The sequence below is a fragment of the Tasmannia lanceolata genome, unplaced genomic scaffold (assembly GCF_043159265.1).
Source record: "Tasmannia lanceolata isolate RefF3 unplaced genomic scaffold, GAP_Taslan_0.1 ptg000006l, whole genome shotgun sequence".
Taxonomy (NCBI): Eukaryota; Viridiplantae; Streptophyta; class Magnoliopsida; order Canellales; family Winteraceae; genus Tasmannia; species Tasmannia lanceolata.
Window position 1 is genome coordinate 16,505,060 of NW_027518683.1, and position 19,815 is coordinate 16,524,874.

The following is a 19,815-nucleotide window of genomic DNA, read 5'->3' on the forward strand; positions in this document are numbered from 1 at the left end:
ACTGTGGAGATTGAGATATATAGTATTCCAAAAACCATGAATATTATAAATTACCAAGGTCAATTTATTCCGCACATCCTTAATCAATGTTCTAATCTGGTATCTCTCTTTGTTTTTGCATGCATCCTTATCATGCTGAAAAGGAAAAGAAAGAGTTGGATATGCAGAGCATGCTCAAGGTGGCAAATCGGATCCTTTTGATGGAGACAGTTCTGGGTTTTAAGTATGGGGTCTTAGGCCTTCAAAAGTTTGGTAAAATGACCATTCTAGAATTTCTTAGGAATAAGTTTCCATTTTTCAAGCGTCTCTTAGTAATTAATGTCTCTTAAAATGTGTTGTATCATGCCAAGTTGTAATAATGAGTTTGTTAGAGGCCAGCACTCAAGTTGTTTATTTCTGATGTGTTTCATGTTTTCTTAGGCACTATATCTTCCTATTTTCTAGACCCTGCAGATGTCATGCTTAGGTATAGTAGAGGCTGGTGTATCTTAGGAGTCATTTCGATGTAACGAAAAAGAGTTGAGAAAAAATTATTCCATGAAAAAAAATCCAGGTCTAGTAGGTTTGCAATTTCCTAGAAAACATGGAAAAAATATTTTGGAAATTTTTTTCAATTGAAAATGACTTAACCAAATGCTGGAAAATTCATTTTCCAATAAAAAATTTCCCTGCATCCAAACAGCCCCTTAGAGGATAAAGGAAAGTGCTAAGAGAGTTTGAAGAATTATGTATCTAGAGGACCTTATGATGACGGTGGCTGCTGAAGCTTGTTCGAATTCTTCGGACATTTGATTGATCTTCGAAGGATGTGTTCGATTCTTGATTTTTCACCACGAACGAGGGGACGCAAGGGGTCAAACCAAGTGTAGAATCGTCGGGATAGGGGGTCATGGTGTAAGTTACTTTCTTAAAAAAATGACTCAAAAAGTGCATTACAAAAAAATGGCATCCGGTTGTAGACGTAAATCTAAGACGACGTGACAAAGGTGGTAACTTATTCTATGTGACAAAGGTGGTAACTCATTCCCTCTTCAAAGCTAAGATCCTATCTTGTAACAGCAATGGGAAGAGATGGGATCCCTTTTTTTATCTGTGCTTGTGGAACTTGAAGCTATTACAACTTTCCTACAATTGAACAGTTGCCATGATGTAGAACATGCTATGGGAAGAGTAATAAAACACAATCTTATACAAATAAACTAAGTTAGACTGAGGATATATTGTACCAAAGAATCCCTTAGGAATCAAGCTAAGAAACACACCAAATAAATGGAATCCACCATTGAACCCTAGGAATCCACTATTGACTGATGCTGAGTCCACAAGACACCAAGGAAGAGAGCATCAAGGCTTAAAAAATCCATATTATTATTCCAAAAGACGGCAGAAACCTATAACTTATAAACTCTCAAAAGACGACTCCACTAAATCTCGAACTCCAATTCCTAACATATTAAACTTTGGACTCTAATAAACACTTAAAATAAACTATCCTAATCCCACTAGGAAGCTACTTTAACCTTCTTAAAACTCTAAAAGCATAAGAAAATAAAGAAACTCATCTTGCAATGAACTCAGGTGGGCCTCATGGAATGCGAGAACTTTTGGCTTCATCGATTGTTCCATCATTCTACCCTGCTTGAAATCATTCAACCCCATAGACTACATAGATGGATCTTTGAAACTTCAGGTAGACTTCCAAGCATAGTTTTTTAAATTTTGGCCGAAATATTTCGGTTTTGGCAAGGCCGAAACGAAATTCACAAAGATTTCAACCGAAATTACCAAAATTTTAAAAATTTCGGTGGAAAACCAAAATATTATCTTTTCTTTTTACATAATTTCGGCAGAAACCAGAAAATTTTGGTTTCGATGGTGGTTGAAACCGAGACATTTAAATCCTTGCTTCCAAGTGCTTTGTCAATGCAACCATCATCAATAAGATGGCACTTATTTGAACATGTGTCACTTCTTCCATAGATATCCTATAACATCTTGACAAAATGTCGAACCGAGACCTCCGAGAACACTCCGTAGCACCGTCTGTGGGAGTAGCAAAGCTCAAAAATGCAATCCTAATTAAATAAACTAAGATTGAAGATTGATTATACCAAAGCTCCACTTTGGTCCCTTAAAGAATCCACCTAAGGAAGAAACACACCAAATTAATAGAATACACCGTCGAACCCTAGGAATCCACCTAGAGATATTGTTTCTTGATCAATGGAATCCACCATTGACTAACACCATTATTCCATGCGGCACTAAGGGAGAGAGCATCAAAGATTTCAAAAGTTTATATCCATTCATTATTCCAATACGGTCGAAACCTACAACTTATAAACTCTCAAAAAAGGTGTGGGAGGGTTCTTTCCTAATAGGAAACAACTACACGAAATGTTGGAATCCTATTCCTAAAATTCTAAAAGTAGGACTCTAGTAAACAATTGAAAGAAACTATCAGAATCCCACTGGGAACATACTTTTACCAATTTAGAAACAAATCTCCAGCATTGACTCTCCCTAAAACTCTAAATACATAAGAAAATAAAGCAATGTATCTTGCGATGAACTCAAGAGGGCCCTATGGAGTGCAGCAACTTTTGGCTTGGCTAATGGTCCCTGACATCCCATACCTATATTACACACTCTTTTTATTTGAATTAATTCCTTTCTACAGTTGAGAATGACACAATCAAACCCAGTATGGTTGACCTTTCAAAAAAAAAATATGGGTGGATATCATTTAGGGGTGAGAGTCATGGAAGGAAAATATGGAAGCTCGTCAGGTCAGTTGAAATCTGATGACAGAATTAGGCATGGGGTTACTATATGAAGAAACATATTGAGCCAAAAGCAGAAATTCAATGAAGGGATAAGATAATGAGGGCATTTCGAATATAGAAAATCCAAAAATAAAATGGATACATGAAAAAAAAACACATAAATCCACAATTCAAAATGGTGGATGAACAAAGATTATTTATGTGTAGACCATTAAAAGAGAAGTGCAAAAAATGTCTCAGTTGTAATTACTGAAGTCATGATGGTTATTTTGGCAATTTCAAAGACTGTCAAGAAAGGAATGCTCGAGTGTCAGTTAACCGCATGTTCATTCACTGCAAAATGGCAAGGGAGGTGTGGAGCAAGCTGTTAGGGAGGTTTGGTACAGCAGGGTATTCCTAGAAAAGCTTGTTGATCTCTTAGTAGAGAGAATCAATGTCCAGTAGTATGCCGGGTTCACAAGGTTATACCACTGCAGGGCCCAATCATACTCAAAAGAAGAGTTTGATAGAGGGATGGTCATTGGTTCCCTAGAGAAAAAGAAGAAGGAAAGATCCTCTGGAATGTATCTTTGCTAGCAATGTTATGAGTGCTTTAGAAAGAAAGGAATCCTCGAGTGTTCAAAGGCTATGTCAAGACCTCCTCATTTATTTTCTTGAAACCGATCACCTTAACCATATCTTGGGTGAAAATTATCCCATGTTTCAGGTCCGTGTCCGCTTTGGAGCTTTGGAACGGTTGGGGGGAGATCTGCTTCAGTTCAAAGCATGGGATTCTAAGCTCCCAAGCACTGAAGCCTCCTGCGAATAATAAAACTCAACTTCGATGAGTCTAGCATGGGAAACCTAGGTCCAACTGGGATAGGAGGTGTGCTCAGGGATGAGGCGAGTTTGGTAAGGTGGGCTTCTCGGGTCCCATAAGGGTAATAGTTTCCAGCGAGGCGGAGATGCGAGCAGTTCATCAGGGTATCAAACTTCTGGATAGAGAGGCCTTGGATCAAGTTATGGTTTAAGGGGACTCAATGAATGCTATTCGTTAGGTTCGGGGATCTTCCTCATATCCATGGAGGTTTGCCCCGTTCTTTGATGAGATTCAAGATCGAGTGGGGGACACAATAGAAAGAACCCACTATAAAATGCATGAGGAACCCACTATTTGTTAGCCTCAATAGAAAGAAAACTCCAGAATTTGGAGAATCACAAAAGCACCATTGAAATTGAGGTAGATCAAGCTGCGAAATCAAGTGGTCGGCATTTCAATCTTCATCTTTCGAACCAGATTTCCGTTTAAAGGAGCACGTTTGTTCCTTCTAGTAAACCTAGTTCTATGTTTGAATTCAAGACTCAAAATGCTCCTCAAACAAAACCTAGACACCACTTATGTTCACAGTAATAGAAAGGGACTAAATACAATTGTTACTAACAAAAAATAAAGCACATTTGGCAAACCCTAAATGCCCCATTAATTTAAGATCAGCATGATAAATCACATGCATAGACGGAATTAATCCATAAATGTCCACATCTGAAATCCAAAGAACAACGTGAATCGCAACAATGTGATTGAAATTTTCACCAAATATCATCACAGAGAAAAGATTAGACATAGGGTTAAAACCCTAGCTATGAATCAGGATACAAAGGAACCACGATTAAACCCAAACAGCTCAAATATCAAAGCAGAACACATGTACATAATTACGGAAAAGAAGAAGAAGAAGAACAAACTCATATAAAGATCCACAGAAAACAGAGTTCTATAAAGATTGGATCTGGAATTACTAAATTCAGCCCCCCAGAGCTTGCCTTGCTTGAGAAAGAACCAACGGCGTGTAAGCTTCGGTTGAACACAATCACCTTCCAATTTAATTAAGGCCATGATAAATTCGCACCCCCTGTAGGATAATCCGCACCCATTTATCTCGAATTGAAGTGGCAGACTTTAACGCTTTTTACGTTCAGGGTGCGAATTATCCCACAGGAGGTGCGAATTTACCCTGTCACTTTATTTAATGTACACCACGAAAGAGCAAGCTCTCTCTCTCTCTCGCACCTAACATGGATAGCGTCCCTTGCAGAAGGCATTTTGCGGATGGCATGTTGTATGAGCAGATTTTGTCTTCATTCATTATGTGGCTGCTCTCAAATGCAACATGCCATCCTCAAAATGACTTCTGCGATGGACGCTAGCAAATCCCTTATAATACATATTCTATTGAAAAATCATTGGGGGGTTTGAAGAGAATATCTAAACTGTTCATTTGTTGAACCTCAGCCTTTATAGACTGTGCCCCAAAAATCATCTCCATTGGAAGATCCTAACCCTCCAATTTAATACGCCGACCCCTCGTAAAACTCTCTACGGTTCGAAGAGTTAGGATCATCTTAGGGAGATGATTTTTGGAGCAAGGCCTATGTACATTGGGCCGTAGCAAATGAATGGTTTGGATCTTCGAATAAAGTGAGCTACAAGTGATTTTTTTAAATAATATACTTTCTACAGTGTTCACCTTCTTCAAAGATCTAAACCATTCATTGTTGGGCTCCATTAAGGATTAAGGATTCAATGTTAGAGAGAGAGAGAGAGAGAGAGAGAGAGAGAGCACTGGTTGTGAGAACTAGTATGGATGGGGCTGACCTTGTTCGAAGATCCAAATCATTTAGTTGTTGGGCCCCAAAGATTTTAGACCATGCCCCAAAAGCATCTCCATAGAATGATCCTAACCCTCTAATCTGTAGATAAATTATACCATATGGAATTATACATAGACGGAAGAGTTAGGATCATCCAATGGAGATGATTTTCGTCGGATGATGTATTTATGTCGGGCCTAACAACTGAACGGTTTAGATCTTTAAACAAGGTGCGCCCCACTTTATTTTTTTGTTAAAAAAATACATAGATAAACTATACCATATAGAATTCTCTATGAACGGAAGAGTTATGATCATCCAATGGAGATGATTTTCATGGGACGATGTATTTATGTTGGGCCTAACAACTGAATGGTTTAGATCGTTGAACAAGGTGGGCCCCATTTTATTTTAAAAAAAAATACATGCAAACACTATATAACACATACTTATTATAAAACTCATTGCACCCCCACGTTATTCCAATCCGAATAGTTCATATGATGGGATCAAATGTAAATGAGCCTCTCCCAAAAAATATCTCCATATGATGATAATAACTCTCCGATTTGTAGAGACTAATCAGAGGGTTTAGATCATCCTACAAATATGATTCTATGGGTAAGGCCTCTTTACGTTGGAGCCCAACAAATGAACGATTTGGATATTCGAAGCATGTTGGCTCAATTGATTTTTAAAATAAAATACACTTTTTATAGTGCCCTCCTTTAAAGATCTAAACCATTCATTGTTGGGCTCCTTTAAGAATCCGAGTTCGGGGAGAGAGAGAGAGAGAGAGTATTGGTTGTGAGAATAAGTATGGGCGGGCTTCGCTTATTCAAAGATCTAAACAATTCAATTGTTAGGCCCCACCAAGAGTTCATGGAGAGAGAGAGAGAGAGAGAGAGAGAGAGAGAGAGAGAGAGAGAGAGACGTCAATACAACATTGTAACGTATTGTAATCAACAATTGGTAAAGGTGGTGAATTTATCTTTCAAAGGAGTGAATTTACCACCGCCCTTATTTTATCATTACTTTCATATGTAAAACGACAAAACAGAAAGTCACATTTACAATTGTAAGCCCAATGGTTCAACCCTTGGCAATTTTCTATCGTGTTCTGATGATTCCAAATACAAGTGATTTTGTATACTAATTGTGTTAGATGTTTAAGTGGTAGATTCATCTAACGTTCAAAGTCGATAAGCTTGGATCAAGATAATGGAGCTTGATTGAAGATAAAGGAAGCCAAAGAAATAGAGATCTAAGATGAGAAGATCAACTCGAAGACTTGAAAACACAATTCAAAAATTAAAGTCTTAGTTGAATTAGATTGCAAAATCCATATCCCGCACTTAGAACTCCTTAGAGGGGCACTCAATTAAGACCAAAACAAGTTAAATGAATCATAAAAATCAAGTAGACCCAAAGCCCAAGTGCCAAAGAGAGCTTAAAAATGAAAAAGTGTCAAAATGGTACTTTCTTGGTTGACCATAGGCGTTGATCTTATGGATAATGGGTCTAGAGAATTTTCAAATAATTTTGAAATATTTTTAGCAGAAAATACTCTCTTATCTTTCCATGGAGCACAAGAACGTCGAAATCCGATAAGAAAATAGGGAGATATGAATTTGAGGAATTCCTGCGTATTTGAGGAATTTTTTTTATTTGCCTAACTACTAGCTGTTAGGGATGTCCAATCAGCTAGTTTTGGCCTTTTTGCAAGTAAAAAGGGTTCTCAAAACCCTTTGATAATTTTAACACACTTTAATACATACTTGGAAGTTGGAACATCATTTGAGTGAAAATCATTAACTCACCTTGTGCCTCTCTTTGCTAATTTTGTGAGAGATTGGACTTACCCTTTAAATACTACACGACAAACAAGTGGAGAGCATGTTTATCGAAACACTTGGAGCAGATATCATTTCCCTTATTTGAATATCATTTCGTGACATTATTGTGAGTACTTGCCGTTGTATCGAGACCATTACTATGCTTGCTTCTATTTCTCTTATACTTCTGAAAAGAGTGCTGCTATGTATAGAGAGTGGGGCGGAGTGTAACCTATCAAATCCCCACATGACACATGGCATGGGAGGGTACTTTTGCCATTTTCATGGAGAAAAAAGCCAAAAATAAAGGAAAAGATTCTAATGTGTTAAGAAGCTATTTGTTCGGTTCCACTCAAGGTCCCCAACTAGGTTACGGTATAGTTATTCTTCTGAAAATTATCATTATTTTGACAAATTCATCCTACTTTGATCAATTTCATTTAAAAGGATATCATAGTGCATTCGGCTTGTGTTCTCCTGCATAAGGTTCCTGTAAATTCCATTTCAGTGAAAAACTAGTTGGGGACTGAACCAGTCGGATATTGGCCTTCCATCGGATATTGGCCTCACTCTTCCCAATCTCAAATTATTTACTGTGGGACTGAACCAGTTTACAGGACCCATTCCAGCTTCATTATCCAATGCTTCGAGGCTTACACTGCTTGATGTATCCGATAATTATCTTAGTGGATCAGTGCCTATGAATCTGGGAAACCTGCAGGGTCTTATTAAATTTAACGTCGAAGTCAATAAGCTCGGAACTGGACATGATGATGATTTGAAATTTCTCACTTCTTTATCCAACTGTACCAGCCTAGAAGCATTGAGCATAGACACAAACAATTTAAGAGGTGCATTGCCAAACTCCTTGGTTAACCTGTCAAGTCAGCTTACAGCACTAACTATAGGATATAACGAAATATATGGAAGCATCCCTTCATGGATTGAAAATCTCGTCGGCTTAGACACCCTGGGTATGGAGTGGAATTTTTTACTGGAAGTACTCCCATTGCAATTGGGAAGCTTCAGAGGTTGCAGTTATTGTCCTTTGCTCTAAACAGACTATCAGGGCAGATTCCATCGTCCCTTGGCAACCTCACTTTACTAAGTATACTTTCCTTACAAGAAAACAGTCTACAAGGAAGCATACCATTGACACTGGCTAGCTGTCATCAACTACAAGTGTTGGACCTTTCTGAAAATAACCTAAATGGTATTATACCAAAACCAGTTCTTAGTCTCTCCCGGCTAACCTCCCTCAGTATAGCTCATAACTCTTTTATTGGCTCCCTACCAATGGAAGTGGGTAACTTGAAAAATCTTAGGGGATTAGATGTGTCTAAGAACAAGCTGTCAAGTGTAATTCCTAACACTCTTGGTAATTGTATAACTTTGGAATACCTCTACATGGACAGAAACCATTTTGAAGGAACAATTCCATCATCATTGAGTAATTTAAAAGTTATTCAAGACATCAATCTTGCATACAATAATTTGTCTGGGGAGATTCCAAAATACTTAGGGGGTTTACCTTTTCTGCAATATCTAAATTTGTCTTTTAATGAGTTTGAGGGTGAAGCACCAAAAGAAGGGGTGTTCAAAAATGCAAGTGCAATTTCAATCATCGGGAATACTAAGCTCTGTGGGGGTGTCTCAGAACTGCAATTGCCTGCATGCACCATCCATGCCCCATACAAAAAGAGTTCATATCCTGCTCTAAAAATAATAGTTCTAGTTACTACTACAGTATTATGTTTGATTCTACTATCATGTTTCGTTACTATATGGTACTGGAAGGGAAAGCCAAGGCTGCCTAACAGTGAACCTGGCAAGAATGATCAATACTTAAGGGTCTCTTATGCAAAGCTCTATAAAGCAACTGATGGTTTCTCTCCAACCAATTTGATAGGTACTGGAAGTTTTGGGTCTGTATATAAAGGAATTCTCGATGGCAAAGAAACAACTGTTGCAGTGAAGGTATTTAACCTTCAACAACGAGGAGCTTTGAAGAGTTTCATGGATGAATGTAAAGCCTTGAGAAATATCAGACATCGAAATCTCATAAAGATCATAAGTTCCTGCTCAAGCATGGATTTTAAAGGAAATGATTTCAAAGCTCTAGTTTTCGAATTCATGCCAAATGGGAGTATAGAGAAGTGGTTGCATCCAAAATCAGACGGACAGGATTCACTCAGATACTTGAACTTCATTGAGAGACTGAATGCGGCCATTGATGTAGCTTCTGCACTGGATTATCTTCACCACCAATGCCAAATACCACTCATCCATTGTGATATAAAGCCAAGCAACATCCTTCTTGATGATGACATGAGTGCCCATGTTGCTGATTTTGGGTTAGCAAGCTTCTTTTCTAAGACTATTAATAGTTATTCCCTAAATCAGACCAGCTCAATTGGCATAAAGGGAACGATTGGGTATGTCGCTCCAGGTAAGAATTTCATTCAATTTTTTTAAGTTTTAAGATTTGTTTAATGAATTTGTTACATCGTTGGTCAATGAAAATCGGACAAATCAGCAAAATAGATACTTCTACATTCATCAACACACTCACCGTAATTTAGACCAACAACTGCAGTAATAATAGAAGCTTTCTATTGAAAGGTCAAATGATGATGGACATAAGCTAGGCTAACTGATACGGCTAAATATATTTCAATTGAATCAATTAATCCATCTTGTTATTAGATTAATGTTTACTTCAAGAATCACAGTCTCATTCATCCATTAATTTTCTATTTCTAGTGGGCAACAAATATTAATTTTTCTTTGACTGGGATATTTTATTCCTTTTAGCTATATCCTGTGCTCCCTTTAGCATCTGTTCATCTCCAATCCACATCTTGTCCACTTCATACCACAGGAATTGGAACTAGTGGGAGGAACTTCCTTCATGCTCATATGCTTTCTATGTTTTTAAAAAATGGTGAACATAGCCCTGACAATTCTAAATAAGACATTTAAGTCCCAAGTTCTTGAAGTATCTTGGTGGTGGTTGTTGTTGTTTTTTTTTTTTTTTTTGAATTGCCCAAGTATCTTGGTCCTCCTTTACTCATTACAATTGTAACGAGAAAAAAGATGTGAATTGCAGAGTATGGTATCGGAGGCCAAGTGTCTACGCATGGGGATGTGTACAGTTACGGGATACTTTTATTAGAGATGTTTACAGGAAAGAGTCCAACTGATGAAATTTTTAAGGACGGTCTAAGCCTTCATAAATTCGCTAAGATGGCCTTACCCACGGGAGTTACAAAGATCGTTGATCCTCTGTTGCTTAAAGACGAGAAAGAAGAAGAATCTACGGACAGTGAAAATAATTGCAGTGAACTGAGAAATAGAATACAGGAATGCTCGCTTTTTATAATTGGTATTGGCGTCTCGTGTTCTCTGGAATCACCAACAGCACGGATGAAAATGAGAGATGTTACCATTGTATTGAATGCGATTAGAGACACATTTCTTGGGGTTGGAATCCATGCAAAGAAACCAAAAGTTGCCTCATTATTAGGTAATGGTGCATCTAACCTTGTCAAGATATTGTTATCTATAGATATTTTTTGGATATATGCTCATTGGGGATTGAACCACCAAGAAAAACTTCCATAATTCTTCCAAGATCTTTTTAGTATAAAGAAAAATGGCAAATATTTCTTTGTTTTTCATATTCTGGTAAATATTTCTTTATCTTTTTCAATCTATAAAAAGGCCTCTAGCTTTTTCTCTTCCCACTCATTTCGGTTTTCTATATTTTAGGTACGTTAATAATTTTGTGACCGATTGTGGAGATTCAGATATATTGTATTCCGAAAACCATGAATAATATAAATTACCAAGGTTAATTTATTCCGTACAACCTTATTCAAAGTTCTATTCTGGTTTCTCTCTTTGTTTTTGCATGCATCCTTATCATGCTGAAAAGGAAAAGAAAACGTTGGATATCCAGTGCGTGCTCAAGGTGGCAAATTGGATGGTTTTTTATGTGATCCAGGAATTGATGTGATCCAGGGGGGATAGAAGATAGAGTCGAAAAGAAAAGAAGAAGGGGAAGAGAATAAGAGTAGAAGAAGGGAAGTGTAGAAGTAAGAACCTAGAAATAAAATAACATAAAAAATAAAATTCCTAAAAACTAAAACATGGAAAGAAAAATCCTAGAAGCTAAATGACATGGAAAATAAAATCCTAAAAGTTCTAAAGGGAAAAGATGCCACTTATTGGGCCTACAATACGCATCAGTTTTGATGGAGATGACTATGGGTTTGGCCGTGGGCAGAAATTTCTTTCTCATTGTGGTTTAGACAGTCACATTGTGGACTATTGTTGGGATCCATATGGCAGACCTTCAATGTATGCAAATTATTCTGCATCAGGGGAGGAGGCCTCAGCAACTTCAGTGTCAACGTTAACATATAGGTCCACATCTCAGGTATCTGAGATTAGACAAACCCAACCTACTTCTGATCTCACTTTATCGTATGTTTTATGTGTTCCAAAATTTCGGTCTAATTTACTTTTTGTAAGCCAATTAACCAAATCTCTTGACCGCACTGTGTCTTTTTTCCCTTCTTATTGTGTTATACAGGATCTCAAGACAGAGGAAGATTGGTGGAAGGCATGAATCTGGGGTCTCTACTGCCTAAGTGTGGATAGTACAACTCTTCAGATTACTTCTTCATCCTATTTGTGGCACTGTCGGCTTGGTCATCCCTCAGCAGAGAAGTTGAAGCTCTCCATTACTGGTTTTGTTCCTCCTACAGTATCAATCATGTTGGCTTGGGAAACACCATAGGGTGTCCATCCCCGTCTAGGTTTATGAGTTGAAAGTCCTTTTCATCTAGTTCATTCAGATATTTGGGGTCCTTGTAGAACTACATCTTTGTTTGGTTTTCAGTATTTTGTGACTTTTGTGGATGATTATTCTCGTATGACTTGGTTAATTATGATGAAAGATAAAACTGAATTATTTTCTATTTTAAGTCTTTTTAAAATGAGATCTTAACTCAACTTGATACTCGTATTAGTGTGTTGAGTACAAATAATGCCAAAAAATATCTTTCTGTTAGTTCTGGCTTGGCACCTTTTCTGGACCAACATGGCATCTTACATGAACCCTCTTGTACGTCTATCCCACAACAAAACGAGGTTGCAGAACGTAAAAATCGACATCTCCTTGAAATGGCTAGGGGCCTAATATTTCATATGAAGGCTCGTAAGCATTTCTAGGCTGATGCGGCTCTTATGTCTGATTCTTATGTTAGCTACCTCATTAACATATTGTCTTCCTCGGTTCTAAACAACAAGACACCTTTTTCAGTGTTTTTCCGAATATTGATGTTTTTTCACTTTTCGTATCTTTGGCTGTGTCCGTTTTATTCACCAACTTTCTCTAGGTCGAGATAAGCTTGATCCTCGGGCTATAAAATGTGTGTTCTTGGGGTATTCTCGTACTCAGAAAGGGTACAAGTGTTATAACCCTGATCTTAAAAGAGTTTTTGTTTCTGCTGATGTCACCTTTTTTTAGTCAACTTCTTATTTCTCACATAGTAATTTTCCTAGCATCCCTACTCATTTGGATTATCCTATTCTTGTTGTTCCTTATTTTAGTCATCTCAGTTGGCTTTTAGTTACTCTTGCGCCCTAGATTATACTTTGATGGTGTATGTACATGGATGCAAGGTGGTACTTAAACCTCAGGCAGTACCTTCCCCATCTCCTATAGTATCTCATGTTCCTGTGCCAGTCGAATCGCTTGAAAACTCTGCCGATTTACCGATTGCCATTCACAAAGGGAAATGTAGTTGCACCACTTGTGTTACCAAACACCCCATTCCCTATGCAGCTTTCTACGCTAATCTCTATAAGTCTCCCCGCACTTTTGTCGCTTCTAGTTCTTCTGTTGATAAGATGGCACTTTCTCGAGCATGTGTCACTTCTTCCATAGACATCTTATAACATCTTTATTTCAAAAGTTTATATTCATTCATTATTCCAATATGGCCAACTTTATATCCATTCCTTATTCCAAGTTGGCGGAAGCATACACCTTATAAACTCTGAAAAAAAAAGGTGTGGGAGAGTCCCCTTTCCTAATTGAAAACAACAACCACATGAAATCTTGGAATCCTATTCCTTGCATTCTAAACATAGAATTCTAATAAACAATTAAAAGAAACTATCAGAATCCCACTACAAAGATTGTTGAGGGGTTCCACACAATAGCAAGATCCCACATTAGAAACGTAAGTGGATGTGGATGGGCTTATAAGGGAATGGGCACCCTCCCCTTAACGGCTAGCTTTTTAGGGTGAGTTCTACTCTGGTCCCAACAAATGGTATCAGAGCTGGGGAGTGGCAACCACAGTGTGCCTCCTCGCCCCACCTTGTGCAAAACCTGGATGCTCTGATACCAATTGTTGCAGCCAAAACCCACCGCCAATAACACCGGTTAACCCTCCACCAGAAAATACATGGAAAAATACATAAGTTGTCACATGCGTTTAACACCGGTTAACCTTCCACCGGAAAATACATATTGAAAATGTCACATGCATTTAACATGAGTAATAAATTTAGAGTTTATTTGGGGGATCGGATTAATTTTGGAGTGATGTGTGGTGTGCGGATGCCTCTTATGTATTTATTTCCGGATGTACATAATGTAGCTGTTGAGAAAGAGGGTTTCGTTTGTGATTGTTTTGACCGAAATGGGGGTAGTTTAGTTTGGTCCCCTAAGTTTAGAATGAATTTCTTTGATCGGGAATTGGAGTCAGTTTTTCAATTTCTTAAGCTTTTAGACAGATGCTATATTAAGAGAAGCGGTTTGGATAAAAGAGTATGGACTGCGGAATCTTCTGGTATTTTCTCTGTCAAATCTTTCTATTTCAGCTTGTTGCCTTGCGATGTATCCTCTATCTCAACCAAGGTATGAAAATTTCATTGCCCGCCTAGAGTTGGTATCTTCGGGTGGGCGGTTTGTCGCGATCAAATTTAAACGATTAACTTCCTTCGGAAGCGTGATATGATGCTTATTGACCATTCCCCCCTTTGCTTGGATCATGGTGAATCTGTGGGTCATCTTTTCATGCATTGCTCCTTCTCGTGTTGGATATGGAGTTTTATATTTCTGAGATTTGGCATTAGTTGGATTTCTCCATGTTCTATTCCGGAGTTGATGCATCATTGAGACTTTGTGCCGTGGAAGAAGATAGGCAAAGTCTTATGAAATATTTGTCTACTTGCAACATGGTGGGTGATTTGGAAAGAGAGAAACTCTCGAGTCTTTGAGGGGATTGGAAAATCTTCGTATTGGCTATTGTAGACACCCCATTTTGCTCCGCCTTAATCAACAAAGAAGTTAGTTTGTCGTTGTCGGGTTTCAGTGTTTTCCATTCCCGTGTCTGTCCCTTATGCTTTCTCAATCTTTCCGATCATTTCTGCTGTGTTTTGCATTTTTCGGTTATTCATGAGAATCCGAGCAAGAGAGAATTTGGATCCGTTTGGTGGGCCCACCTTGGGCATTTGTTTAGATTTGGATCAAACAGGGAGGTCCACATATTGTTTTGATGAAAGGCATAAACGAAACCAATATCCATGGAGGGCATGGCGTATTTCGTCTGGCATGGGCCCATTATTATGAAAAATAAAATGGATGCCCATCAATTGAACAAGATGGATCATTCTACGGAGATAATTTCAAGGGTACAACTAATTTACATTGCGGCCCACCAATTGGATGGTTTGGATCATCTAATGAAGAAGATCTATAGGGCGTGGTTAATCCATTGGATGGTGTGGATCAGCCCATAGGATTGATTAGCGGAGCATAAATTAAATCACATCGCAACCCACTATTTGAACGGTCAAGATCATCAATTGTGGCCCATCATTCGGACGGTTTGGATTGTCCTAAGGGGCTGATTTCTAGAGCTGCAGCATATTTACATTAAGGGTTGTCACTTGTACGGTTATGATCATCCTACGAAAGGATTTGAGAATTGTTCTGAATTGAGTTGGGCCCACCATGCATTCGGTCATTAGGATGGCACTCAATTTGGTGGGGTCTAATTCCTATTCTCTGTATGATGATAGTCAAGGGCAATGATGCCGGTTAGTGGATTATTTAAGAGAGTGAAGAGTGCCATCATTATGGGAAGTGAGTGGAATTTTGGGGTGGCCCACTTTCTCATACTCGTCATGAGAAGAGAATTCTTAATTCGTTTTTTTTTAATTCAAGGCAATGATGATATGATAAATTTTGGGGGGACAAGGGGGGGACAGCAGCTCAAGTGATTTCTTCTCCTCATGATGAGCCTCTTCACTCAAGAGGAGAGCTCTGATCTTTCGCAGAAGGGGAACGAGTGGAAAAAAAAAACAGCAGAGGGAGGAGAGAGGAGAACCACAGGAGAACCAGTGGGAGAAAAACAGCAGAGGAACCGGGGAGGAAAAAAGAAAGAAAAAAATAGAAAAAAAATAGAAAAAGAAAAAAAAATCAGGGAGAGGGAGGAGATTCCATCTCCGGCCACCACCACCATCAACCTTCCACATATCCACCTCCACCTCCACCTTCGGCCTTGCCTCCACCAGCCGCCACTCCCTCTGCATCTCCGTCAACCCAACAACCCAAAACCCATCTCAACAGACCCTTCTCCATCCATCATTCGCCCAACCACCATCACCACTACCATCTCAGCCAGCCATAACCCACCATCAAACCTTGTTTTTGCAGACCCCATTAAACCCACATCTGTGGAACCCTCTTTTCTGCAACCTCCACCGGCACCACCACTACCACCAGCACACCATAAAAACCAGCAAATCAACCATCATCTCCGGCCACCACCGTACCTCCACCATCTCCCCAAACCCAAAACCCACAACTGCCACCTCCCCCTCCATCTTTCCTTTTTCTGCAACCTCCACCGCCAGCCACCGTCTCCACCCCAAACCCAAAATCGAAACCCATTTTTACATTTCGAAAATCCGGCGCCACCACCACCGTCCTCTACCTTCATCTCCACCATCATCAGCCACCCTCTGCCATCCCTCCAAACTCGTTTTCAATCTCCACCACCATCTTCCCCTTTTATCCACAATCCCCACCTCCATTTCCCTTCCAACAAAACCCTCTGCCAAAACCCATTTCATTCCACCATTACCGACCACCTCCTTCATTTGTGTTTTTATTTTTCTCCACCGGCCACCACCACCTCCTTCACAGCCGCCCACCTCCAAGCCGCGACCGCACCCAAACCACCTCCACAACCTCTCTCAGCCACCCTCAAACCCACATCATTTCCTAAACTCACCTCCGTCGGCTGCAACCGTACCCCATCCAAACCATTTCCACCATCACAGCCGCCGTACCTCCATTAAACCCCATTTCTTCCGTCCCCACCACCTCTGCAACTACACCTCCGATCTTCACCCACACCTCTTCATCTTCTTCAAACCTACCTCGTTTTCCCTCTCCCACGGCCACCTCTTCACCATCACCACTGCCATCCCAGGCGCCCACCGGAATCCGACCCACGACTGTCCTCTCCACCCTCATCTCCATCGGCCATCGTCACCACCGGCCACCCTCTGCCATTTTTCCCCAAACTCATTTCAAAACCCACCACCATCTTCTACAGATTCTGCCCAACCTAATCAAACCCAACCCGACTTGTATCTCTGGTTCGGACCCTGGTTGCGCCCAGGTTCGCTAATGGTTGCACCCTGTCCGCACCCTGGTTCGCACCCTGGTGCACCCTGGTCCGCACCCTAGTTCGTACCCTGCTTCCCCCTGGTGAGACCATGGTTAGTCTCTGGTTTGCTCCTAACTTAGACCCAACTCACTTGACCCTAACCACTAATCCAATCTAACCTAACCATTAACCATACCTAAAACCTTACCCTAGCACAACTCAACCAAGCCACATCAACCCAAGCCACATCAACCCAAGCCATATCTTTGTCCGCTCACTGAGGCACATCATTTATCCATAAACCTGGTTACATTAAATCTAACCCAACCAAGCCACTTGCAGCTGAAGTCAAACCACTCCAATACAATCCAACCAAGTGGGATCCCAACCCAGCTCAACTGAGCCAACCCTAGCCAACCTCCCTAGTCGGGTTGACCTAACTCTCTAGTCGAGTATGCTCAACCTCTTTAACCGATTGGACTCTCCCCTTAGTTGACTCAACCCAATTCCTTAATCAACCCATCCCAATGCAACCGAGTCGCATTCGACCAAGTTGCGGCCTTCCATGTCACAACCGAGTCATTCCCCTATTCTATTAATGCCCTTTTACACCTAACAGAACTTCCTCTCTTTTGCCCAACCAAGTCATACCCCAACACAATCTGAGCCCCATGTCTGAATCCATTTGGCCGAATCTCATAAGCCCGCCCATTTTGAATTCCCAAAATTCAAACCCTTGATGATTCCTATGTACTCAATTCTTTGATGCAAATTCCCAATTCCAAAATCCCATTGCTAAATCAATGTTTCTGAATCTCAAGTCCAATGCTCAAATACAAACCCGATTCCTGATCCAAATACCAATTCCGTCTTCCAAAATCCAAGCAACCTCGCCAGCGGAACTACGTGTGGCTTGATCCCCATCACGGGGTACGTAGGCAATTTGGCACTCCCAAGTTCAGTCGCACCTTTCTCAATCTTTCTCATTCCCTCACATCATTTCATCATCTCTTCCATCCTTTTTTTCATTAACTTCAAGAGCTTAAATCGATTTGTCTTGTGTCTTTCCAAACCGTTGGATCGCGGTTTCCATCGTAAGAACCATTAGAGCCCAATTTAGGAACACTTACGTCATGTCGTGTCCTAGGTTTTAGGGAGTCTTAGGTTTTAAGGAGTCCTAGAGTTAGGAGTCCAGCCTCATCACAGACGCTTGCTATGGATAGCAACCGTACCATAGGTCTAGTTGCACTAGTCACCCGATCTTTTCCTAAGACAAGCCTAGTAAACTAAGATGTAGGCAAACCTGCATTAGTCTAAGGGACAACTTGCATTTAGATAAGAATCATATAGCATCTTAGATGAAATCCTAAGATAATAAAATCCTCAACTTGAATTAAATAATTCCCCTTAAAACTGTTGAAACAGTCAATCCAGTCTAGATCGGTGTCTTAGTTGAGTTAGGCATAAGTAGCTTAGCTTAGGTGCACCGAACTACGTCGACTCTGATCCCAGTGAGGCTTGGGTACGTAGGCAGCTTGGATGTCTGATGGCATACCAACCGCGAGTCGGCACCACAACAAATTGTGGTGTTTTGTATATTAATTTTCTTGTAAATGCTTAATCAAATCACTTAGGACTTTCCATGAAATTAGAATTTTAGGAGAACTTTCACTTAGATTGAATCCAGACAAATTAATAAATCAAGATACACATTTAGGATTCACATTGAAATTAGATTTTAGGATGCATGTCACTTAGTTCGCACTTTAACATAGAGTTGAATGAGCCATTTAAAATAAATTTAAAAGAGTTAGCTTTTGGAATCGAAGACCGATTATCAGGCAGGAATGGTGCATGTGGCGGATAACTCCCCATACCTTCCATTCTCGTAACCAGGTAGCGAGTCTAGATTTCTGGTTAATTTCGGGTCCTAGATCCCACATCTAGGTGGCGACTCTGTCAGTCTCTTTCGTGTGGAATTCGGATTGCGTTAGTGATCCCAAGTCCACAGGAAAGATGAATTCAAATCAATATTAAAATGCACACGCCAATCGCGTGGGTACGAGAGACCAAGAGAGAGCGCGTGGCGGCTCGCGCCCCACCCCCTCTCGCGGGATCTGGTCCCACAGCTATATATGAAAATTATTGCTCTATCTATTTCATGGGCGAGAAGTCTTCCGGCTTTCCGCTTCGTCTCGGCCTTTGACTTATGGGAGGGTTGGAAGGAAATTTGCTTTAGTAGGGAGGTTCGGCCGCGGATCGTTTAGAGATGGGAGGCCCCGCCTAATGGGAAGTTTAAAATTAACTTTGATGGGTCAAGTTTTGGAAATCCGGGCCCGGCCGGGTTTGGTGGATTGTGTCGGGACGCTTGTAGCGATGTTGTATGGGCTTATTCCGACCCTCTTGGAGCATGTGTTGCCTCAGAGGCCGAGGTGAAGGCGGTATATCACGGCATTAAAAGGCTTGACAGAGATAGCATGGATAGCACTATTGTGGAGGGTGATTCGATGAATGCGGGGGTTGGTGTTGCCTCCTTGGAGATTTTCCTCTATTTTTGATGAAATAGATCATTTAATCACAGGCTCTTCTACAGTTTTCAACCATGTGAGGAGATCTGCAAAATGGGGAGGCGGACTCTTTGGCTAGGGGTGGGGTTAGTCGCTTGGAGTTGGAGGTTCGAGTTTCTTCCTCCTTGAGAGTCGTCTTCTATATGTAATTGTTGTAATTGGTTGTTTTGTTTCTTGTAATTTTGGTAGGGGTCCATCTCTGCCCGCTCCTTTCTTAATGAAATTATCCTGTCATTTCAAAAAAAAAATCGAAGATCTTGCACAAACAAGATGGAGGAAATATATGCCAACAAAA

The 19,815-nt window shown here is 40.1% G+C and overlaps 1 protein-coding gene across 1 annotated transcript; it reads left to right on the top strand.

Moving 5' to 3' along the window:
• Positions 1 to 119: 119 nt before the first annotated feature.
• On the top strand, positions 120 to 10,876 carry LOC143878763 (uncharacterized). The gene is made up of 5 exons (XM_077381003.1): positions 120 to 252; positions 421 to 481; positions 7,772 to 8,226; positions 8,322 to 9,701; positions 10,362 to 10,876. Exons 1-5 carry the CDS (start codon positions 120 to 122, stop codon positions 10,874 to 10,876), a joined length of 2,544 nt encoding a protein of 847 aa, XP_077237118.1.
• Positions 10,877 to 19,815: the final 8,939 nt, after the last annotated feature.